The 23,229-nt window shown below is 53.5% G+C and overlaps 8 protein-coding genes across 8 annotated transcripts; 3 read left to right on the forward strand and 5 right to left on the reverse strand.

Annotated features, from left to right (window-relative positions):
- Positions 1–265: 265 nt before the first annotated feature.
- On the reverse strand, positions 266–1,598 carry ASPZODRAFT_133606 (hypothetical protein; the record flags this gene model as incomplete). The annotated part of the gene is made up of 1 exon (XM_022723312.1): positions 266–1,598. One exon carries the CDS (start codon positions 1,596–1,598, stop codon positions 492–494), a length of 1,107 nt encoding a protein of 368 aa, XP_022580251.1. The 3' UTR covers positions 266–491.
- Positions 1,599–2,738: 1,140 nt separating this feature from the next.
- On the reverse strand, positions 2,739–3,461 carry ASPZODRAFT_152745 (hypothetical protein; the record flags this gene model as incomplete). The annotated part of the gene is made up of 1 exon (XM_022725886.1): positions 2,739–3,461. One exon carries the CDS (start codon positions 3,459–3,461, stop codon positions 2,739–2,741), a length of 723 nt encoding a protein of 240 aa, XP_022580252.1.
- Positions 3,462–6,283: 2,822 nt separating this feature from the next.
- ASPZODRAFT_68956 (hypothetical protein) lies at positions 6,284–12,603 on the forward strand (the record flags this gene model as incomplete). The annotated part of the gene is made up of 4 exons (XM_022729553.1): positions 6,284–7,334; positions 7,409–8,305; positions 9,269–9,306; positions 9,370–12,603. 4 exons carry the CDS (start codon positions 6,284–6,286, stop codon positions 12,601–12,603), a joined length of 5,220 nt encoding a protein of 1,739 aa, XP_022580253.1.
- A 93-nt stretch (positions 12,604–12,696) lies between these two features.
- Positions 12,697–14,366, reverse strand: ASPZODRAFT_69183 (hypothetical protein; the record flags this gene model as incomplete). Its single annotated transcript, XM_022729565.1, has 2 exons — positions 12,697–14,130; positions 14,154–14,366. 2 exons carry the CDS (start codon positions 14,364–14,366, stop codon positions 12,697–12,699), a joined length of 1,647 nt encoding a protein of 548 aa, XP_022580254.1.
- A 184-nt stretch (positions 14,367–14,550) lies between these two features.
- On the forward strand, positions 14,551–16,812 carry ASPZODRAFT_520397 (hypothetical protein). Its single transcript, XM_022728437.1, has 3 exons — positions 14,551–14,801; positions 14,858–15,663; positions 15,720–16,812. The coding sequence occupies exons 1-3, from the start codon at positions 14,759–14,761 to the stop codon at positions 16,338–16,340; spliced, it is 1,470 nt and encodes a 489-aa protein (XP_022580255.1). The 5' UTR covers positions 14,551–14,758; the 3' UTR covers positions 16,341–16,812.
- A 1,158-nt stretch (positions 16,813–17,970) lies between these two features.
- Positions 17,971–18,413, forward strand: ASPZODRAFT_53174 (hypothetical protein; the record flags this gene model as incomplete). Its single annotated transcript, XM_022728452.1, has 2 exons — positions 17,971–17,995; positions 18,202–18,413. Coding segments are annotated over 2 exons (237 nt in total), but the record flags the coding sequence as incomplete, so codon positions are not given.
- ASPZODRAFT_133615 (hypothetical protein) lies at positions 18,387–19,883 on the reverse strand. The gene is made up of 3 exons (XM_022723313.1): positions 19,464–19,883; positions 18,472–19,373; positions 18,387–18,411 (listed from the first exon to the last, which is right to left on the reverse strand). Exons 1-2 carry the CDS (start codon positions 19,701–19,703, stop codon positions 18,828–18,830), a joined length of 786 nt encoding a protein of 261 aa, XP_022580257.1. The 5' UTR covers positions 19,704–19,883; the 3' UTR covers positions 18,387–18,411; positions 18,472–18,827.
- Positions 19,884–20,749: 866 nt separating this feature from the next.
- ASPZODRAFT_17193 (hypothetical protein) lies at positions 20,750–22,109 on the reverse strand (the record flags this gene model as incomplete). The annotated part of the gene is made up of 4 exons (XM_022726978.1): positions 20,750–20,897; positions 20,957–21,640; positions 21,688–21,789; positions 21,859–22,109. 4 exons carry the CDS (start codon positions 22,107–22,109, stop codon positions 20,750–20,752), a joined length of 1,185 nt encoding a protein of 394 aa, XP_022580258.1.
- Positions 22,110–23,229: the final 1,120 nt, after the last annotated feature.

The raw sequence follows: 23,229 nt of genomic DNA on the forward strand, positions 1-23,229 counted from the left end.
GCCAAACACGCGATTGGAATTGCTTCAGTTGCCTGGAGCATTATTTCTTACCATTAATTCTAGCTGCTATCTATTTAGCTTCTGTACCCTCTTCACGAGGCTCTGCTCGAACCGTTCTACGCCCTCGTGCTGCAGATTCAGCCGTCCGCCCTTCATCACGTACACCGACCGTCGTCGTTTGCCGTCTTCTTCCTCCGTCTCCTCCTCGTCGACGCCTTCGAACCCATCGTCCAGCTGGTGCTCAAGGTCGCGTTTGCCTTCTACCACCGACCGTACGAGGAACCGGTCGTGCGAGATCAGCAGGATTGCCCCGTTGAAGGCAGAAAGGGCTGCGGCAAGCGCAGTCACGGTGTGGAAGTCGAGATGGGTGGTGATTTCGTCGAGGATAAGCAGCTGGGGCGAGGTCCAGACGGTTCTTGCTAGAGCGAGACGGACCTGTCCATCAGCCGATGCGTCAAACTTTCAAAATATATAAAAGAGAGAAAAAATCATCATACCAGTTGGCCCCCTGACAAGCGAGCAATCGGGACATCAGAGGCGATTCGACCTGCAAGGCCGAATCCCGACAGAAGTCCTCGCAGATCCCCCTCATTGAGAGCCCCGTCCACTTCTTTCATCATAAGTCCGAGAGCTGTCAGTTCGAGCTCGTTGTGGCCCTGTTCCTGGAGTTCCTCGACTGCATGCTGCGAGTAGTAGCCGACTTTCAACCGTGCGTGTGTCGAGATCTTACCCTGGGTTGGTTGCAATCCCCCGACCAAAACACGCACAAGGGTCGATTTCCCGGACCCATTGAGGCCCATGATCCCCACGCGGTCACCCATATGGACTACTAGGTCGACACCGTTCAGGACCGGGTTGGGGTCGCGGGGACTGTACCGGAAGAGGATCCCCTCCAGGGAACAGAGAGGGCCCGGGAAGCGCAGCTCCGTCGCGTCGGGTAACAGCATCGAGGCCCCCTTCTCGTCCGTGGGGACTTCGATCTCGGCGCGGGCTTTCGGGTGGAAGCCTGGTAGATCGCGGTTGAGCTTGAAGCGAGTCCCCTTGGCACTCACCTGGATGCCCATGCGGTCGTTGACCTTCTTCTGCCGCGACTTGGCCATGCGCAGCTTGTTGTCGTCGTTGGTCTTCTTCCCGATCTTGACGTTCTCGCGGATCGTGGCCTCCATGTGTGCGATCTGGCGCTCCTGGGCTTCCTTCATGCGGCCCCAGTAAAGCTTCTGCGCTTCAAAATCCTTTTCATACGCGGCCAGGTTGCCCCGAAAATAGGACAGCTGCTGGTCGCGCAGGATGACGATCTCCTCGCAGATGGCATTGACGAACGCGCGATCGTGCGACACGACCAGCACGGTGGTCGCGGGGGCCGTCTCGCGCATCTGGTGCAGGTAAGTCTCCAGCCAAACCACACCTAGCAAGTCGAGGAAGTTGGTCGGCTCGTCGAGGATCATGACGTCGGGCTGTTGCAACAGGATGCTCGCCAGCAGAGCCCTCATGCGCCAGCCACCAGAGAGAGCCGTGAAATCCTTTCCGAGACCAGCCTCCTGGAAACCCAGGCCGAACAGGATCCGGCGGGCCTGCTGTTCGACGTCTACCAATTTCATCTGCCTGTTTCAGAATACAACATCCCCACTAATATGATGCAGCAAAACTGACCGCTTCCATCTGGGACTGGAGGTCCTGCAAGGCATCCACCGCAGCCTGGGTGTCTGCCTGCGTTGCCTCTGCACCGATAGCCTCTTTCTCTTGGTTGAGCCTGAAAAATCAGTCCCTCCCTACTTCGTGAAGGGAATCAGACTCACATCTCTAAAGCAGCCTCGACTTTTGTTTCTAGCAGCCGCAGTTCCTTTCTGGCCTGCAGGCCTCTTACCCCGCTTTTGAGATGCGCATTCTTCTGCGCGAGAAACAGCTGCTTCTCGAGCTCCTGGTGTCGCAATGATCTGATGGCCCGGACCGGCGCGAGGGGGTCGTCTGTTTCCAAACTTCTCGAGAGGACTTTCCATTTAGATTTTCCCAGATTTTCCCTCTCAATCAGGAAACGATGGTGTTCTTACAGGCAGTCCGTTCCGTGATTTCATTCCTGTGGCTATCGCTACCCAGCACCACCTGTAGGACCGTCTTGTCGCTGTCTTCAACGAGATCCGTCTCCGTCTGCTGTAATAGGGCTATTCGCGTCGCATGCGGGATGGCAGGTATAAGCTTGTCGCCCATTGCTCGAAGAAGTGCTTCACGTATAAGTAGAAGTAGATGGAAAGATGGGATTAAACAAAAATTTTATACTGGATTTCCCACTCCCATTCCGCCCGAGGAGACCATAATGCACCCCTCTCTTTAGCCGCAGGTGCGCGTCAAGGAGCAACTCTTTCCCCTCACTCTTCTTCCTGCGCTTCGCATCTGCGGTGTCATCTGTGACCAGGATCGTCAAGCCGGGCACGTCGATCTAGCAAGTCAGAAGCTACTAGCAGGTAAGAGGGCAAAGAGAGAAAGAGTCATACCTCTGGAGACCCTCTTTCGTCGAGATGGAATCTAGTCTGTTTGCAGGATGCTAGGATAGGCATTTTGATGGCAGATGAAGTATAAGGTCAGGTAGAGAGAGTCTGATCTATGAGTCTGAGTGTCATGTTATATTGGCAACTGATATTGTTTTGTCGGGGTCCCAATGCGGTATATTGATGCCTAAGGCATGCTTATATATATATATATATATATGTGTGTGCGTGTGTGTGTGTTTCCGTCTATTATGGCTACTTTCTAAACTCTTCAAGTCGTCTCTTCTGCGTCCCATTCTCATTGAAGTTCGCCTCGTCCAACCACGCCTCCATCGCCCCCCGGAGTGACCCCTGCCACTCCTCCCTGAGAATGGAGAACCAGGCGGTATCACGGTTGCGTCCGCGGATGACCAGATGCTGGCGGAAGATGCCCTCGAAGGCGAACCCGTAGCGCAGGGCGGCATGCCGTGACTTGGCGTTGAGCGAGTCACACTTCCATTCCAGACGGCGGTAGCCAAGGGTATCGATGGCATAGCAGGCGAGCAGGTAGACGGCCTCGGAGGCGCAGACCGTGCGTTGCAGAAAGGGCGAGAAGAGCACATGGCCCATCTCGACGCAGAAGTGGGCGGGCTCGATCCGCATCAGACAGATATATCCTACTTCCCTCCCGAATAGAGAGTTCGGCGTTCCATCCACGACGGCGCGCCGGTCAATCACCGCGAAGAAGTAGTTCGCCGAGGCGATCTTGGCGGCGAGGCTCGCGCGGAAGCTGTCGACGTCCTCGTATGGCCCGTCGGGGATGTACGTCCACAGCGGCCGGTGGGCGGCGTCGGTGCCCCCCAGGCAGGCAAAGAGGCCGTCGGCGTGCTCGAGCGTCAGCCGCTCGAGGCTCACCGTGCGGCCGGGCAGGGTTGAGGCCGAGGGGAGTTGGGCAGGGGGGAGATCGACGGGGAGACCGACGGGGAGACCGACGGTCATGGTGTTGGTTGAGGTTGAATAGTAATGGATTGGCTGGATATTACAATGCGCTGCTTCTACAAATCCATATAAAATAGTCGCTACTAGTGATTACTTCTATGATGAGTCATATGCCTGTTGTAACTAACTATAGTTACAGCATAAGTTGATATATAATGTGCCTGAGGCATCAGCCGTCACTATGATTAGTCATTTATATCGGTTCTGTTTACTAAATGATGCTCGTTCTCGTCTGAAGATACGACACCTTTTTACTAAATGATGCCTGTATAGCCCCGAGGGCATCCAGACGCGCGAGGCTCTATCACAGAGCTCGTACTCGATAAAAGATTCAAGGTCTGATGGTATTCTCTGGTGGCAGTTGGGACAGAGACTGGCGTTTTCGCTCTCCAGTCCACTGTTGACAAGCCCCTTGCGAGTAGAGTATCGTCTAAACCATATGCGAAGTGGTTCATACTTGACTATTGTTTGCTATTATTCTATTGTCTTCTGTAGGCTGAATTAGGTACGAGTACCCTGTCAGCTCGTAGGTTGAGTAGCTACTAGACAGCTATGGATAATTCAGGCAACGTTGCTTGGAGCCATGGATGGCTTTTCTGTGAGGTCGAGAATATATTGACATATACTTTTACTGGATTGAGGATTTACCTATAATACTTGGATATATTCTATGCAGCAGCATTCTGGCCTGTTTCTAGGAAGTAATCACTGATTATTAGTTGTAACTAGAGACGACTTGACACTATTGAGAGCACTACTTATTGACTATTGCTATTCTATACTTATCAACTACCTACCTAGGTATATATTTATGAAATTAGTGAAGTCATTCACCCTACTATCCACTTTCTACAACCATTAGACTAGAAATTGAGAGTCAACTGAATTTTAACAGTACAGACAGTGAGAATGGATAGTGTTAGTGGATATAGACTGAGAACTCTGCAGTCTAGACTCATGCCTCTCTCATTATTTACTCCTGGTAGAGGTGGACTCGGGCCCTGTTCAACCACGAGCCAAGGCTCAGTCTGCCCCGTTCCAGCCCTACCCTGACCATCATCAATAATTATTGTGTATAGAGTTCGATAGCGACGAGATAGAGGGGTGTTCTATCGAAACCCATCGTGATCCTCCTGATCTGCAGTGTACCTCGGCAAAGACCGGTAGTGGGAGGTATAGTTATCGATCGACAGGCATGAACTCGAACTCGTGCCTCTAGTTAATATTTAACTATGAGCAGTTAACTATAGTTAACTAGTAATATAGTTAACTAGTAAAGATCGTCAGTATTACTACCTTTGATTCGTTGTATTCAGTAAAAGTACCTCAACGGCCTGTGGATCGGCCTAGGCATGGCCGGTGAAGCTCGGAATTTGATTACCCTCCGACTCTCATTCCAGCGGCCGTGACAGTGGGCACTGGGCACTCACACATGGAGAAGTCTTGAAGAATTTTCCTGGGTGATCTGCATAGCGGAACGAATCTTCGTCATGGTCGTTTTCAGGACTGTTTCAAGGCTCTAACTCCAAGTCAGGGAGGTTGCTCCGTCCTCCTCGCAGCCCAGCGCATGGGTTCGATACAGTGGCCGACACTAATTTCTGACCAGAAAAACCTTATCGAGCAGGAGTGGGAATAGTATATTCCGGTGGGACAGGGAATCCGTGAGCAGTGGCGTTGTTTTGTGTGTGTCAAGACTCCAAAGAGTCGAGAGAAAAGGAGCTCGACCCATGGGCTTCTGAACTCAAAGGCTCGGATCGGAGCCACTTTTTTGCCCTTGTGTTTCACTTCCCCGGAGACCCTTACCGGATCCGGTCTAGCGGATCCCTCCTGCACGTGTCTCGAACGCCGGTCGCCGGTCGGAGCCTGAGGCGGCTTGTCCGACGCCAGCGGCTAACGCGAAAGGGAAACAAGTGCGTCCGACGCCCGGTGTCAGAGTGGCTGTGGTGGCACAGTAGGAGTCGCAAGCAGTACTCCGTAGCACATAAGCACATATAAATAAAAATAATAATAGAATAAAAGAATAATAACAGAAGAATTAATGTCTACTACGGAGTACATACGGAGTATTATAGTTGTAGTACTGGCTGTTTATTTCTATTGACGTATGTACCTAGTATAGCTGCCACCTGCGTCATGTCACCAGTTAGGGCTCCGGTGCCGATTCCGGGCAGCTCGTAACCAAGGTTATCCTGTCCGCTGCTCATCCACTGTTCATCCACAGGACTACTCCGGTACATATTTTCCATTAGATTTCCACTCTGAATCCCATAATACTCCCACTCTCCCCACTAGTCGACATTCCCTGCACTACTGAAGCATTATCAGCCAGACTCGAAATCTTATTTTCGAGCCCTTCCACCAGATCGCCAGAGCCCCCCCCTGTCCGTTGGCCCAATCACCGCCCGAGCACTGCCCATCGCGCCCTGCCCGGCCCCTGTCCGCCAATCACCGCCCGTCCTGCCTTGGCGCTCACGGCACGGCAGGCTGACTCAGCACAGAGGCCGCGCAAGCCTTTTTCTATTCCTGTCGGCCTGTTTTTTCCCCCTGTTCAGCCTGCAGTTCCATTCTCCGCAGTCTCCTATTGAGAGAGATTCTGACACCTGCTCGTCCTCGTCTTCTGTACAACTATCTTCTTCCAAGTGATCATCACTTTGATCTTTTCTCTTTTATATACCCTTGCATCGATTATCTCCCATCAAATACTAGACGGAAGAAGAACCTGCTCGCCCGTTTGTCTGACACGCTTGATCAACGCTTACGAACCGAACCAAACTTCCCCCCCCCCCCTCCTGCCCCCCACGGTCGCCAACGACTACGTCGCCATGGCTACTCTGGCAGAACATCCGATGCCCACGGTCACCTCGTCGACGACAGCCTCGCCGATGACTACCACCACGGGCTGCTATGATCCCGATCTCGACTCTTTCATCAACCTCGACCAACTCACCTACACCTCGGCGGAGTCGGCCAGACCCAAGGCGGCAATTTCAGGCCATGTTCCCGTTACCAGTGCAGATTTCAGTGCTGGACAGTCTCCGCTGGCCTTCCAGGCGCCCAGTCATCAGTACGACGAACACAAGCAGCAGACTGGACTGCCCCCGGGCGCTCTGGCCCATGCCATGGCCTTCACACACATCGGCTACGGAGCAGCCAGCCACGGTGTTGCCATGGGCGCTGGGGAGGTGTTTCCCGGCAGCCAGATGAAGCGGGAGGAGCCTCCCATGGACTTTGGCGCCCTGCCCGCTCGTAACCCCTCCGAAATGGACCTGGAGTCGGATCACGTTGCGGCTCCCGCCTCGTACTTTGCCCCCTCGGGTGCTCCCCCCGTCAACAAGAGCCAGTTCATCGATCCCCATGCCCTGGGTGGCCACGATATGGTGTCCGCCGGTCCATCGACGCAGGTCGGCCGCATGTACCCCGGTATGCACCAGCAGCAGGCTGCCATGGCCAAGGCCGCGCAGCAACAGCAGCAACAACAGCAGCAGCAGCAGCAACAGCAGAAGCATCATGAGATGCTGCAAAATCAACACCAACATCATCCGCACCAGTCGATGCCGCAGCGCCGGATGGACGAGCAGGCTCGTCATTCTATGCTGCCCCCCAACCGGCCGATGCGTCACCCCGACCCCGTTGTTGAAGAGCGCATCACCCGTCTGCTTCAGCAGATGAGACAGAACATCTTCGTCCCTCATGACGAGAACGGTTCTCCTTCCAACTCCCTGCCCCAGATGGCCAAGGCCAAAAAGGACGAACAGGATATGGATGAAGACGAGAGACTCCTCGCCAGCGAGGAGGGCAAGAAGCTCAGTAGCAAGGAGCGCCGTCAGCTGCGTAACAAGGTCTCGGCGCGTGCCTTTCGCTCCCGTCGCAAGGGTATGTTATCGCCTCTCTCTCTCTCTCTCTCTCTCTCTCTCTCTCTCTTCTGCAGATTGTAGCTAATTTTTTAGAATACATTGGCCAGCTTGAGAGCGAGGTCGCTTCCCGGACCAACGAATCTCATGATCTGCGCCTGCAGAACCGTGCCCTGTACGAGGAGAATGCCCGTCTCACAGATCTGGTCCGCATGCTGCTCTCGTCCCCTCAGTTCTCAACCTTTCTCGATGAGATGAGCGCGCCCGGTATGCCCAGCTCTCAGTCGCAGCAGCACCAGCAGGCCCGGCAGCCTTCGGCCGTTCCGCAGCATCACGCAATGCCCCCCGCCGCTGCCGCCGCCGCTGCCGCCGCCGCTGCCCACAAGGAGATGACCGCTGCCCGCAACCAGGAATACGCCCTGCCCTCCCAGAACCCCCAGGTCGGCATGGTGATGGTCCCCACTCCGCCCCACGGCATGGAGGTGTCCCCGATGGCCATGAACGCGACCCCCGGCTGGAATTCGGGTATCGACGTCAACTACTCCAATCCGTCCGTCTTTGCCGTGTTGGAGGTTCCCGAGGGCCCCGTCCTTGACGCCGAGATGCTCTCTGGCAAGTCCTTGGCCGGGTCTTTTGGATCGTACTTTTCCGAGTCCACCAAGGAGGAGCTGCCGTCTTTCGACTGCCCGCCCGTCTCTGAAAACGCCATCCCCGAGTCTGATGCCGGCGTGATCGATCCCGAGGTCGACATCGATGAATCCGACCCGGCTTTTGCTCTCTTCCTCGACTCACCCGCCTCCTCGTCTCCTTCTTCTTCCGCTTCTATCATCCCTACTACTACACCCGTCTCCTGCGAGTCCTTCTCGGGCATTTCTTCCGACAAGGATACCCCAATGTTCGAGCTGGTGGTGGAAGGCGAGTCAACCCAGGTGGATGCCTCTGCCCTGCGCCGATTCGCCTCTCTCTGCCACAGCATGGACGCAGCCTTCGACCGTGTCTCCAGGGTCACCGCCCACCTTTCATGATTCCCCCTCCACGCTTTTTTTTCTTCTTTATCATCAGCTGGGATCTGTGAACTGTAAATTGTGTTGCAATCTTTTCCTTTTTTTTTTTTTTTTTTCCTTATTCCTTTTCTCGGTTTCTTTTCTGAGACTTTGACTGGACCTTGCTCACACTCTCTGGCACACAAAACTTTCTTCTAGTTTCCTTTGTCCATGCCTTTTGCATTGTACATCTCCCTCTCGATATCTTCACCTTTCTTCTCCTCCCTCTCTCACACTGTTTTTTATCCTTTTCTTGTTGTAATTTTCGGTTGGAAACTTGTTATTTATCTGGCTTTAGGATAGGGGTTATGGATAGACGGGGCTGCTTTAGGTACTGGAAATACATTCAAATATTATTGATCTGTCGCAATTGTAGGAATGCTGTAGTAGCCATTACAATATAATAAGAAATAGCAAACTATCAAGTTATCACTAATTAATAGGCGTGGTACTCTACAGTTACCAGTAATTGTTGCCCGCCAGTTGCTGTGTCATCCAGACAGAAAACCAAAAAAAAAAAAGAAGAAATTGTTGCACTTCCCCCCATCTCAGGATAAACACCACCACAGCAACCACACCCCCTCCTTCGATCCCACCACTGCTTGACTGGATCAGTCAGCTATGGTACGGAGGATTGCGGCGTCATATCTTTGATCTTTGTTTGAGATCTTTCTTCCAGCCACGTTGGCTTCCCTGTACGTGTCCGGGAGGGTACGCATGAAGCCCTTCCGCTTCTTCAACCACTACCCCAAGGCAGGAATAGGAATAGGAATAGGAATAGGAATAGGAAGAGTCGGAATCACAGCTCGGTCAAGTTTGCCCACCGCCTACCGATTCGCAAGTGTCGTTGCTTCGAACCGATCCCGACGTGAGAGGAAGCCCAGAGCCAGTGCAGAGGCCGCGACAACCAAAGGGTCAACCAAGAGTTCCCAGCAAGACGACACCAATAGCGTGGTGACATTCCGGGCGCCACGGATTTTGCACGAAAGAGGCAGGCAGAATATCTTCTTACAGTACGATCCAGTCCGTCTCCGCCAGAGAGCACCGGAGGGCGATCCGTTCGAACCACCCGGCTACAAACCCCTGGATCTGCCCGTGGGCTCGAAACCAATGAAATCCTACTACCAGGTTCTCACGACGCCGACGGCCGACACGCCCGGCACGGCCCTTGTGCTCAGCTTCCCGGATAAGCGGTATGTGTTTGGCCAGATCGCAGAGGGCACCCAGCGGGCCATCACGGAGCGAGGCGTGCGGCTGGGCCATCTGTCGGAGCTGTTCCTGACGGGACGGACCGAATGGGCGAATGTCGGGGGCATGATTGGATTGATCCTCTCCCAGGCGGAAGCCATCTCTGTTGCCAACGCCTCGATCGAGGACGCAAACAGGCAGAGGGCTCTGCGGCAAGGCGAAAGGGAAGGTCAAGCCGCCGACAAGATAAAGCCGGATGGCCGGAAGACATTGACCATCCACGGGGCGAAGAACATGACTCATATGATGGCTACGGCGCGGCGGTTCGTGTTTCGAAAGGGCATCCCGGTCTCCTTCCGGGAGTACCTGTCCGACGCGGAACGCAGACTGGCCCCTTCAGACAAGACGGACCAGGACACGAGTCCTCCGCAGCCCACCTGGGCCGATAGCAACATCAAGGTGTGGGCGTTGCCGATCACCACCTCTGCTCCGGCGCAGCGGCGGTCCCCAGAGACTTCACCGCGGAAGAGGAGTCTGGATGAATTCCAGGAAACCGGTCTTGCCGTCAAGGACAAGGAGCCGTTGGAAGACTGGAAGAAGGACCAGCTGGTCACACAGGCCGTCGTGAACCACATGTTTGATTCCGACTGGAAGCTGGATTCGCTCTTCGAGATGCAGCTGCCCACCGTCAGGATGCCGGCCGCGATCTTCGTGCGTGACCCGGTCACAAAGGATTTCAAGCCCTACACCGGCCCCGTCCCCGGCGGCAACAGGCCCGTGCCGGACATCAAGGTGTTTGTGCGGCGGCCCTGGCCCGGCGCCGCCATCGAGAAGCTGCCACAGACTCGCCCGTCCAACGATGCCATCTCGTACATTGTCTGCAGCCATGATATCCGCGGCCGGTTCGACGCCCAAAAGGCACAGGCCCTGAAGGTCCCCAAGGGCCCGGCCTACTCACAACTCACTCGCGGCCTCAGCGTGGTCTCCGAGGACGGCCAGACGATCACCCCGGATATGGTCCTGGACCCCATGCGGCCGGGCAAGGGCATCGCCATTGTTGACCTGCCTTCCACAGACTACCTGGATGACTTTTTGGCCCGTCCCGAATGGGCTTCTCCATCCATCGTCTCCCACTTGGAGCTCTTTGTGTGGATCCTGGGCCCGGGAGTGGGCGAGCACCCCAAGCTGCGTGCCTTTGTCGAGAAGATGTCGCAATGCAAACACACCGTCTCCAGCACGGATTACTGCCCGAACTATCTCGCTCTGACGAGCGTGGCGGCCTCGTCCATCCGTCTGGCCCGGCTGCGACAGGAGAACTACTCGATCCCCGTCCATGACAATGAGTCCCTGCCGCAGCGGGGGACGCCGACGGCCGATTCCCAGGCCACCAAGGAAGCAATCCGCAGCTCCCCCTTCCAGCCCCTGCGTGCCGGCCTGACCATCGATATGGAGCCGACGTTCGGGTTCAAAGAGACCGAGGTCGCGCCGCTGTTGAACGCTGCCATGTCGATCGAGCAGATGCCCAACTCGGTCGACAGACGGATGCGCACCATCCAGCGGCGCATCCAGCGCGAATCCTTCACGGAAGAGCTCCGCCGGTTCAAGGCGCAGCTGCCCCGCGACGATGTCGAGGTCATCACCCTCGGTACGGGCTCGTCCGCGCCCTCCAAGTACCGCAACGTCTCGTCCACCCTCGTCCACGTCCCGGGAAGCGGCTACTACATGCTCGACTGCGGCGAGGGCACGCTCGGCCAGATGAAACGCATGTTCGCCCCGGAAGAGCTGAAGGAAGTGCTGCGCAACCTGCGCCTGCTGTGGATCAGCCATCTGCACGCGGACCATCACCTCGGCACGACAAGTCTGATCAAGGAGTGGTACCGGGCCAACTACGGCGACAAGATCGAGCCCCCCCCCGCGTCGTTTACAGACGGGAGCGAGCCAGAGGCAATGGACAAGATCCTCAAGGAGAAGCGGCTGGCTATCGTGTCGGAGGAGATGATGATCAGCTGGCTGGAGGAGTACTCGAGCGTGGAGAACTTTGGCTTTCACAAACTGCTGCCGCTGGTTGCCCACTCGCCTCCCCCGACCGCACGGGGAGCGGAAGACAACCGCACGAGCTTCTCCTATCGGTACTATCGCCCGGGTGTCTCATCGGAGTTCGTCCCATACAAGCGACTCCGGTTCGATGACTCCCTTTCGGCACTGACCCCCTTGCTCCAGGCCGCGACAGGGTTGTCCGATCTGCTGACGACCCGGGTGAACCACTGCCGCGGCGCGATGGCCGTCTCGCTTGTCTTCCCATGCGGCTTCAAGCTGTCCTATTCGGGCGACTGCCGCCCGTCACCCAGCTTCGCCGAGATTGGCAAGGGATCTACCCTGTTGATCCACGAGGCCACCTTCCAGGACGACATGCAGGGGTCGGCCATGGCCAAGAAACACTCCACCACCGCCGAGGCTCTCGAGATCGGTCGCCTCATGCAGGCCCAGACCATCCTTCTCACCCACTTCTCCCAGCGGTACCAGAAGGTTGCCCTCGTCGAGCCCAGTCAGGGCAGCAGCAGCAGCAGCAGCAGCGCCGCCGCCGCCGCCCTCGATGCCCGCGTCGCCCACGCGGCCGCAACCCACACGCCCGATATCCCCTTTGAAGCCGACGATGCTCTCATCGACGAAGAGGACGATCTCCTTCGACCCACTGTTGTTGCGGACCGCACGCTTTCTTCTTCTTCTTCTTCTTCTTCTTCTTCTTCTTCTCAAGTCAAAGTGCCCGTCACCGTCGCGTTCGACTATATGCGTCTGCGCGTTGGTGACATCCCCGTCGCCCAGCAGTTCTCCCCGGCCATCGAGAAGCTCTTTATGGTTCTCGAGTTGGCTGCGGAAGAGAAGGCCCTCGAGGCGCGCTTCAAGATGGAGGAGATCAAGGCCCAGAAACAGAAGAATTTCAAAGCCAGGGGTAGCAAGGGTAGACCTGCTCTCGAGACGCAGAGCAAGCCTAGGTCTCCTAGGAAGTCGGCTTGGAGTGCGAGTGAGAGTGAGCCTGGATGGAACACGGATAGTGAGTGATTCATATATGTACAAATAGATTTGTAATTTATCTTTATTCTACAGTATGTAGTATACCTATATATGGCTAGTACTACATAGGTTATATATTATCTATCCACTCACAAGACGGTCTGGAGTGGCAGTCTCCGAAGCGGGTTCAGAAACGATAGGATCCTGTTTAGTCTCTGCCGCGCGCGTCTTCTTAGGCTGCAGAGCGCCGTTCTCGAGGGCCTCCTCCGGCAAGGGCCGAATATAAGGCTGACAGATGAAGAACGGACGGCTGTAGAGGGCTATCGTGGCTTTCGAGCCTGTAAGCGACTCAGCCTGCTGGCCGGCGAATTGCTCGTCAAAGCTGGCCGGGTCGGCCTCGTAGGCCTGCAGTCCCTCGCGGACAGCCTGTTCGACGAGGGCGAGGACGTGCTCGAAGGCCAGCATGTCGCCTGGTCGCGAGCGCGCTAGGGCATCCCGCACGTTGGTGTATTGGCCTATCATCGGACGGAGGAGCTGGAACAGGTGGCCTTGCATCACGGCTTGGCTGGGCGAGGCGGGGCGTTTGTATCTCTCCCGTCTCTGTTTCTTCTTGGGCGGGCCTTCCTCTTCTTCTCCTTCTTCTCCTTCTACCACTGTCTGTTGGTCTGCAGTGTGTGCTGTTTTTGACTCTTCCTCGCCTGGGAGGTATAGGGGTTTCCGGTCCGGTACGGGAACTTCAAGCACGTACTTGTATATGATGTCGAGGTACCGCCGGAACACGGCGTCGATGCGGTAGCCGCCCTTTCCGTTCCGGCCGCGCCAATATTCTCTTCCTTCGTGACCGACAGCGGGTGGCTCGCTGAAGATCGACGGGTCGGACAGGTTCCCTTCGGCGCTCATCACGCCGTCCGCGCCCGTGGCCGCGAGGCAGCGCTCGAGATCCTCGTGGTTCAGGTTGTTGCCGTTGGCGAAGATCACCGTTTCCGGCGGCAGGTTGTCGCGCAGGTAGCGGATGTAGCTCCAGTCGGCAAGTCCCGTGTTGTGGCCCTTTTGCTCTCGCCGGCGGCCGTGCACCGTAAGGAAGCTTGCGCCCGCGGAGAGGATCATCTGCGCGTACTCCAGCGTCTTCTCCTTGGTTTCCTGGATGCGGAACTTCGCCGTCACGGGGACTGGAAGCTCCGTGTGCAGCCGGTTGATCAGTCGATGGATCAACGGCCAGTCCTCCTGCAGGAACGCGCCATAGTGGCCCTTCCGGGCGATACCCTGCGGACAGCCCAGATTCAGATCCACGGCATCGCAGTATGGCGCCACGTGCTTCGCGGCCTCTAGCAGATCGTCAGGGTCGTTGGCACAGAATTGCACAATCAGCGGCCGGTCAAAGGTCGGGTTGCCGTCGAGAAAGAGACTGGAGTCCTTCTTCTCTTTCTTATCCAGCACGTCTCGAGTCGGTTGGAAGTGCTGGGCGCGAACACCCGCTTGCTCGCGGAAAAGACGTGCATGGTACATGGGAGAATAGGCAAGCACCGGTACGGGATCGTTGGGGGGCATGAAGGATCGAGTGAGCATACGCCATGCCTACAGACAGGTCAGCTAGGTACTGGTAGGGTACAGCCAGGTAGCAATTTTCCGTTGCGAGAGAGAAAACTTACAAATTCCGAACGATCAACCATCGGAGCCACAATGTACTTTGGACGCCCTATACTATCGTATAGCTCTCTCCCTGTGAGCTTCTTCCGGACCTCTTGAGCAACGCTTCCTGGCGCCTCCTGCTGCTCAGCAGCGGGAGGGGACTGGGGGTCGGAAACGGCCATTTTCACCGGCGAATGGCCTCGTAATCGTGACAAAATTCGCCCCGTGAGCGGGGTCAGCAGCCGAGAGAGCCCTATTTTGTTGATTTTCAAAAGACAAGCGCGTAGTCGCGAGTCGGACGTTGAGTCTGTCTGGACAGGCGAGGGGAACTTTTGGAAGAGAGAAAATGACTTTATCGCGGAGAGGAACAAAGATTGTCCGTTTATCTTATCTCACAGCAAACACCGTCGATTATCTCGACTCTGTCAACAAAGCCGTGGAAAGAAAGCACAGAGGGGATTATGGCTACGTGGATGCGCTGAAGGAGTGTGCGAATGGAAATAGGGTTCTATATCCTTGATCTTTGCTGTCTCTCCTCATAGCAGTCGACTGGCACGCGTCTTTGAGGGTAAGAATGGAGTCTCCAGGAGGAGGAGGAGGAGGAGGAGGAGGAGGAGGTAAGATCTTTAGTTTGTAGTTTGAATAAAAGGGACTGGCTTCTAATATGTTTCAGGTGTCTCATTACTGGCTTTGGCTGAGGATGGAGAATGCGTTGTTCAGTTGAGCGGGAAAGATCTCATCTATCATTCGGACGTGGCGTCGCCAGAATTACGAGGCGTCCAATTTGTCCGGGGCAAAGAAAATTTACAAGGTTCAATGAAGCATCTGAAGTTCTCGCGGTACTGTCAGGGGAACGTCTCAGACCGGCGGGTTCTTTGCTCCAGTGAAAGCCGCATTTCTGTATGGCAGCTGAATCCGCTGCAATTATACGCCGACATCGAGGGCATCGAATCCGGGACATTGAACATCGACTTTGGCAGCGATGAGAACGAGGTCATTGTCTTTCACCCATGGAATACTAAGCTGGCCATCCATTCTCTTGACTCCGGTCGCAGTCAGGTCATCAAGTCTCCGAAATTCTCTCACCCCAACGGGTTTGGGTATCGCTCGAAAACGAGACAGTTGGCAATCCTGCTGAAACCAGAAGCCAGCGACCTGTTGACCATCCACGAATTCCAGTCCTACGAGCTCATCAACCGAGCAGTGCTGCCTACGGTAGACGCTCAAGGTCTCAAATGGAGCCCAGATGGAACATGGATTGCTGTCTGGGAAACGGCAAGCGCAGGAACCAAGGTTGTTATCTATACTGCCGATGGGCAGCTATATCGAACATATACTGGACCCCCTGGGGAAGATAGCACGTTCGACCTTGGCGTGAAAGCTATTGAGTGGGCGCCCGCAGATAGTCGAACTGGTAGCTCAGAGCTTCTGGCCGTGGCGAAAGTGGACGGCAATATTGATATTCTTACAAGCGGAACGGTATGTAAACGTGTGTTTCCACCAGACCTATGTAAACATGTCCGTTGACGTCTTAGTTCTCCTGTTCGGTTTCACTATCGCACGTCTACCGACTAGACCAGAACTTCCCCGCCATCTGGCGCGAAAATGCCACGGCAGCAGACGGTACCCTGAATTACATCGAGTCATCTGGATCTGCAGCATTCAGCGCTATAGGAGAGCCAACGGCTCCGCCACGCGGTGTATCCACACTCACCTTCAGTCCCGACGGTCGACTTCTCGCAAGTGTCGACCAACAGCGACCGAATATCGTCTGGCTATGGTCATTTGAGATAGCCCCGAGACTGGTCACAGCTTTTGTCCACGACAGCCCCGTCAGGCAGGCTGCATGGCATCCTTGGAAACCAGAGCTTCTCATAACTACTGCAAACAGTGCACTCCCTGTCGTCCGTCATTGGATTCCCGGCAGTGACCCGGCCATTATACATGTCCCGGTGAAACGGAATGACACTGGCAGGTATGATGTACGATGGCTGGCTTCGCATGAACACAAACAAAGCACATTCTGGGTTGGGTCTTCTGATGAGCTCGTACTTGGACATCTATCCACCGAGGGAGATATTCGCTCTTTTCATTCGATCTACACGGTGATGGGCAAATCACAGGCGGGAAGCTCTATTGCGAGCGTGAACAGGTAAACTCGGTCTACAATCTTTGGATCACGTTATGTGTTGTCCACAGATGGCCTCTTCACAGGATTCCTCGGTTGCGAGCCTTAGGGGAAAAGCCATGCTTGATATTAAGCATCGTCTTCCATGCTATTACCGGCGGGGAGCTTCGTCAGACGGCGCAATAAGTTGAAGGCAAAGGTCATTTCCACCCCCTTTCCACGGAGCGGTTGCACATCCCTATTTCCTTACAAAGGCATCTCCGACTTGCTACTAGCAGGGGAATCGATCTGCATTGTGTTTCAGGTCAATGGGTGCCAAGTACGTACAGCGGTAGTATTGGCAACGAGGTTTTGACATCGTTTTTGGTTCAAATTCTCGGCTAGTGAAATGGGATGACATCTCAACACAGTGAACATGTTTCCGCCATGGAACATATTGATCCAGCTACAACCAGGCTATCCTTGATCTCCCATCCTGATTGACGCTTCACCTGTTTCTCTCCTCTCTCTAGCCCTTTGGGATGAGGTAGCAATTCTCGGTGATGGGCGAAGAAGCTTGCTGTTCCAGGTTACTCACCTGACAACCATCAACTTCTCGGAGCTCCCTGTCTAATCCTATCGCTGCTTGGTGCTCTCCGGGACATTGCCTCCAGGCCCAGCCTTTGTCATCCCATCACAGCGTCATCTCCATCAAAGCATGCAACCCCCCGTCTAGGCCCAGGTTCTAGGGTCAGAACGATCTTCTCGGTAACCTGCCAGTGGGCTTTGCGATGACCAGGACGTTGGTTATAGCAGCGTTGGAGCTGATATCGCTTTTCATTTTCTTTCATGCTGTTATTTTCATGGCTGATGGATGGCTCTTCGTCGGTAAATCGACGGCTATGATGGCTTTACTATTCTTCTTACGGTGATAGATAATATTATCATGAGAGGAGGGGAGAGTCCTTTAGCAGAGGCCCTTTAATCAAGTAATGACGAATCTCTGGTATAATAAGAATTGGAAAGCCGACTCCGGTTCTAGGCAGATCAAGCGACGTCTTATATATGAGACTGGAGTGTCAACGCCAACACACACAGCTCTTCCTCGGCTAACAGTCCATCTCCTTACGAAGATAATATACAGAATGCCACCCAATAAAACAGATGAATCATAGTACTAGGCTGTTGACTAGAAGTCTTTGAGGCTACTGAACGCAGATTGTAACTACTAACTAATTTATAAAGTTTTAGACGTAACTGACAACTCTCTTTAAGCTCTATTTAGTACTGACAAAATAATAAGCAGCAGATATAATAGAAATAGAGGTCCAATAGTAACAGAAGTTGCTATTGATTCTTAAATAGTATATATCATTATTCATGTGACCATAATCATGTGACTATTGATCATGTGACCGATTGACCGAAAGAAGTAACTAACCGAGCCTGAAGCAGCAGCTGGGGCTTAGGGCTCGGGAAGAGCAGCGCTTAGTCATCATCCCCCACTCAATTTCGCACTTGGACTTCCCAAACTTCTCGTTGCTCTCTCACCTCGAACATCCACCCGACAGACAAAATGGTGAGTACTAATTATGGCCGGACTCTGCCCATAAAAAGATATGATGCTAAACTTTCCCTCACAATAGGCGCCCGCAGCATCGACCGGTGGCAAGAAGCAGAAGAAGAAGTGGTCCAAGGGCAAGGGTACGCAATTCACCATCCCCATCCCATATCCTCATACTCGCTAGCGACCGGGCAACAACATCCTCGTTCCCCATCCTGGAGCATCGAAAGATATCGGGGGAGTGGAAGGGGGAAAGTTGTTTGCGCCTGGAAGATATAAACGAACAATGGATGATGAAAAGCCGTGTAATGAAGAAGCTGACGTGATTGTTTTTCACCCGATATAGTCAAGGACAAGGCCAACCACGCCGTCGTCCTGGACAAGACCACCTCCGAGAAGCTCTACAAGGATGTCCAGTCCTACCGCCTCATCACCGTCGCCACCCTTGTCGACCGCTTGAAGATCAACGGCAGCCTGGCCCGCCAGGCCCTGGACGACCTTGAGGAGAAGGGTCAGATCAAGAAGGTCGTCGGTCACTCCAAGATGAACATCTACAGTATGTCTTTCTATCCCACATGGGTCCCTTTGGGGAGTTCAGCTGCTAATTCTTTACCAGCCCGTGCCGTTACCGCCGAGTAAATCGTTTACTCTGATGCATTTTCTCGCGGTTTTTTTCCTTTAGCTACGAACGATATCTTTGAAAATTCGGGAAGTCTGGCTGGGCACCGGTGTATAGTGGCTCAATGGGCTTGAAGTCGCGTTACTGATGTAGACGAGACTCAAATCAACAAAAGTGACCAAAAAAAAAAAGAAGATTGTCTTCCGTATGGGGTAGAGTTTCGTCTCGTTGAATTAGGAGTGGTAAATGCCTGATGTAGTCCCAACAGTAAATGTTGCCCAACCCGAAACTATGAATATACATGATTCAAAAAGATGCCAAAAACGCCCGTATCCGATCAAGGGATCAAGGGATCAATTCCCAGCTTTCCCAAGCTTGCCCGTCTTGGACTCCCCCTCCTCTCCTCTGCGCGGGCGATTCTGCAACGCGGCAGCACAGAGCGGCCTCTTCTCCGGCACGGGCTTCCCATCGACCGCATCGGGGTCGCCGACCACCTTCCCGGCCTCGAAGTACTTCTTGTGGTTCCGGAAGAAGTTCTCCCAGTGCTGGACCTGCCCGCGCACCTGGGCCTTGGCCTGGCGACGTTCCTGTTCTCGCCTGATCTTCCGCTGCCCGCTCGTCAGCAGCTTCTCGGCCTCGTCGTCTTCATTGTCGATCGGGATGAACATCTCCTCCACGCCCGTCAGGTCGGATGTCAGGTCTTCCCGGAAACAACCCGTCACGAAGGCGCGGGTCGCATCCCGCCCCGTGAAGAAATTGTACGATCCACCAGGCCCGTAAATCATCCGGTTCGCAGAAACATCGAAGATGGTCCCATTGATGGCTAGGAGGAGGGGAAGCGACGGATCGGTCCCGTTGTATAGAGCGAGTTGGTCAGGTGTGAGGTTCAATGGTCCTTCCTATAAAAGATGAAATTAGAAGAAGAAGAAGAAGAAGAAGAAGAAATCTTTATAATCATGACATAGCATAAGATGAAGCGCTGCGCTTACCCAATATCTCATCACAACAGGCCACCGCGTAAACCAAGGCCGGTATCCCCATATCACCGACTCGGACGAAGTCATATAATACGATAGTCCGCATGAAGCTAGGACTAGCGTGACAATCACACGGATTATGTCCGCAAGGCTGATCCAGTTGCCTTCATCGGAGGAGGAGGAGCGGCGTGGAGGCGCGCTCGTGTCTGGCGAGGACGGTTTAGGGACTTGTCGTTGGCGGAGCTCTGACATTTTTATTCTGCAATATCCTGCATCATAACCAGATCAGTGGAACATAGAGAATAGGGGTGGGTTGGACGGAGGAGATGGTGTGGTTTTGTAGATGTAGCAGACCTGGTGACTTTCGATGCTCTTCTCCGCCTGGAATCTGCCCACTGCACTCGAATCTGCAATCAAGTGCTCTAAAATTTCATGTCTAGGTAGTAGGTACGAGTCTCTAAGGGTAAATCAGATTTACAAGGGAGGAAAAAGTTTCGAAAAAACGCGTCATAATTATTGCAAGCTATCTGACTGGTCTACGTCTCAAGTAGTTTGTCATCTATCCACAAAATCCAGTATATTCCATGCTATCGAGAATAAGAGATCACTAGAAACTTGTTGAAGTCAGCAATAGTTTTATTAACGACCGATGACAATGACAATTAAAGAGCAAAAAATGCCAATCAGACATCCAAGGAAGTATTGCGCACAGAGCACGTCTTTGATGGGTTCAAGCGACGGCTAGCGTGGAAACTGCGAATGTAGGAAAAAATTTTCATCATAAAAAGGCGAGGGGAGGGCAGTTGAGGGCGTTCAACAGGACGCCAGAAAAAACAGGAAACGTTATAAGTGGAACTTACCAAATGCTGTTAGTAGACAATTTGAATAGAATGAAAGCTGAACAGGCAGTAAGACACTGCAACAACGCTCAAGCCAAGAGACCAGACTGCTCATTAGAGTCAGGTAACTCAACCGCGTGGTCTTGAGAATTGAAAGATGAGGGAGCACAGAAGGGAAAAAGAAGCCTTTTATACCGTGGAATATTCTGCAGGTGGTCCAAGCTCTGCCAGTGGGGCCTCACCGAAATAGACGAAGGATGCCTGAGGCCACCAGTTTGAAACTCATTGATTGATGCGACGTCTGCTTGAAAATGAGATTGCTGGTAGATAATGTAAAAATACAGGGGTATGGATGCAGAAGCATGCTCTCTAGTTGACAGGATCATTCAGCGCCAATGCGCCGGGCAGGATACCCATGCAAAGGACAGATGGAAAATTCAGCAGCGGGCCAAAAATTATTCATGTGCTAGAGTCCTTTTCTTCCTCCTCCCAACTGCGCGCGAAAACTTCGTTGAGGGCGTCCTGGAATAAGCGGCAGTTCATATCAATAAGACCCTTCTTTTCTTTTGCCTCCGGGTTAGGGATTACAGAAACGAGACAAAGATATCTAAAGGAGGAGGGAAGTCAGCACCGGCAGCTTTTGAAAGATTGCAGTGAAAGGCATACTTGTTCATCTCCATCAAATGGATCATGGTCTCGTCCTGCAGAATGACGTGGCTTTCAGCCTCTTGCATCTGGTCGCCTTTGGGTTTTCGGTCCGGATGATCCCACGAATACAGCTCCGAGATGTCGACGATCACGTCGATGTAGTCAGAACACATTTCATAGCAGGCCATATCAACCGGGCGGGTGTCGGACGCAATATAGATTTTGCTCAACACGTCAAAGAGATATGTTTTTTCAAACCCGCAATTGTTCGCAAGGGTGTTGATCAGGTTCTCCAGCGTCGACAGATTGGGGATGAGCTTCTGTATGACTTTGCTGAAAGCTTCGAACACGGAGTAGTCGTAGATGGAAGTCAGGTAGTAATGTACTGGCGCATTCTCATACCCTGCGTCGCTAAGTTCATCTGATATCCGTTGCACAATATCTTGGAATGTGTCGGTGCGATACTCTTCAGAAAGCCCGTCAACCTTGTGAATGAAGACCTCGATATTGATGTTCGGGTAGTATTGCTGAACCGTCAAGATTGTACGGTTGAGTCGCGCAACCGAGTCCAAATAGTCATCCTGCGCATCAATAACCCAAACTAAAGCACCCAGGCTACCAAAAATGTCTTCAAGATCAAAAGATGGCTCAAGATATTCCAGCTGGCCGGGGAAGTCCCAGACCTGAAAGTCCATAAACGAGCTAGGCCTCTGTTAGCGTGCCCAGTGCATCCGCATATGAACACTCACTGGACTGAGTCCTTTTGAATACGAGTTGTAGATTCAAGAAACAAGGTCTCATTCGGAGGCATCTTATGAAAGACCACGCTTGCGATAGACGACTTGCCACTTCTATATAGCAATTAGTAATAGGTATATTTTCACCATTCATCACTCATCCACTCAGGTGGGATTTCCTACCTGCGCAGACCCATCAAAAGCAGACGGGGTTTGCCATCATGAGGACTGCCACCGGAGGCCTGTCCCAGCTTCCCCTGTACCGGTTGTATCAACGTGTGGCTTGTACCCTGCACAAAGTTTTCAAGGCTTAGCTGAGCACCTGTCTTATACATTGGGGGGATCCCATGCAACAAAGAACTATCGGTATAAACATGACGATCGGGGCCTAGGGGGATGATTCTCGACCGTGTGCGAGTCAACGGTGTGGGCATTCTAGATCAAGAATGTAGGTATTCGAAAGGAGACAACAAAACAGTGATAGCATGTATGGAACACCACACGTATTCAAACACCTTATGGTGCTGCCACGGTGCCGCCAAGGTGTGTGTATGACGTCTTGGGTCCGATGCGGCCTCCCTTGACAGAAAGGGAGAGCGCAACGGCAATTCAAACAGGGACGCCTGCCCACATGAAGTTGCACACAAATAATATTGCGGTTGCAATCCCAAATGCAAGGAAATGACAGCTTCCCTGGGTCCGCGATGAGCCTTGCATCGTTCACTGCGGGAAAGCACGATGGAGTAGTTGCCAACGGAAGAGCACACGACATGGACAACGGCCAGGGTGATTGATAAGGTAGAAAAGAGAAGGCCACCAAGCAAAGCTAAACGACAGAGACCCGAGACAAGACAAGGACGTCGGCAGCGTTGGGACTCGGCCGTTGGGTATCAGGCAAGAACCCGTGCGAGTGTGGGACGGACGTTCATAATACACGATATCCCCGATCGTGCTTTCTCACAGGCCACACAGAGCATCCCCTCCGATAAACAGGACAGGGGAGAAAACAAGGAATATATCTGAAAAAGTGGCTACTCACCTCCATTTTTTTTTTCACACAGGCCCCTCCCGATGACCGCAGCACCAGCCCGTCCGACAACCGCCAAGGGACTGTCCTTCAGCACAGGACTAGTCAGACCACCTTCTCAATCACAAAGCGTCAACAAAATATTTGCCTTGACCGCGTGATATCAGCGATTGCCGCGCTGTGCCAGACAGGACGGGTTAACTCGGACAGATTTCGCGAATCCCGCTCTCCGAGACTCTCTTGAGTGGATGTGAAGCAAGAGTGTGTGTAGAAGAAGAAATCGAGTGAGAGAACCGAGCGCGACTCCTGCAGGAGCTCTCCGGTTGTCTTGTTACGCAAATGAGCCGAGCAGATGGCAGCGCGATCAGGGTGACTAGAAGGTGTGGATACTTGCTGATTTTAAGTGCTGTGGTATCGGAGCGCTGCAGTAGGTTGGATTATAGACAGCTATTTGCATCATACCAGTACATGGGAATCCAATGCACCGGGAATATTCATCCAATGGTATGCAAACAGTTGAGATCTTC

The sequence above is a fragment of the Penicilliopsis zonata genome (genome assembly GCF_001890105.1).
Source record: "Penicilliopsis zonata CBS 506.65 unplaced genomic scaffold ASPZOscaffold_10, whole genome shotgun sequence".
Lineage (NCBI taxonomy): Eukaryota > Fungi > Ascomycota > Eurotiomycetes > Eurotiales > Aspergillaceae > Penicilliopsis > Penicilliopsis zonata.

Excerpts from the sequence above, each read along its gene's own strand:
- ASPZODRAFT_520397 (XM_022728437.1), top strand. The coding sequence starts at position 14,759 with ATGGAGTCTCCAGGAGGAGGAGGAGGAGGAGGAGGAGGAGGAG. Across the intron at positions 14,802-14,857 it reads AGGAGGAGGAGGAGGAGGAG|GTGTCTCATTACTGGCTTTG; the intron begins GTAAGATCTTTA and ends AATATGTTTCAG. Across the intron at positions 15,664-15,719 it reads ATATTCTTACAAGCGGAACG|TTCTCCTGTTCGGTTTCACT; the intron begins GTATGTAAACGT and ends TTGACGTCTTAG.
- ASPZODRAFT_133615 (XM_022723313.1), bottom strand. The coding sequence starts at position 19,703 with ATGTCAGAGCTCCGCCAACGACAAGTCCCTAAACCGTCCTCGCCAGAC. Across the intron at positions 19,374-19,463 it reads CTGTTGTGATGAGATATTGG|GAAGGACCATTGAACCTCAC; the intron begins GTAAGCGCAGCG and ends CATCTTTTATAG.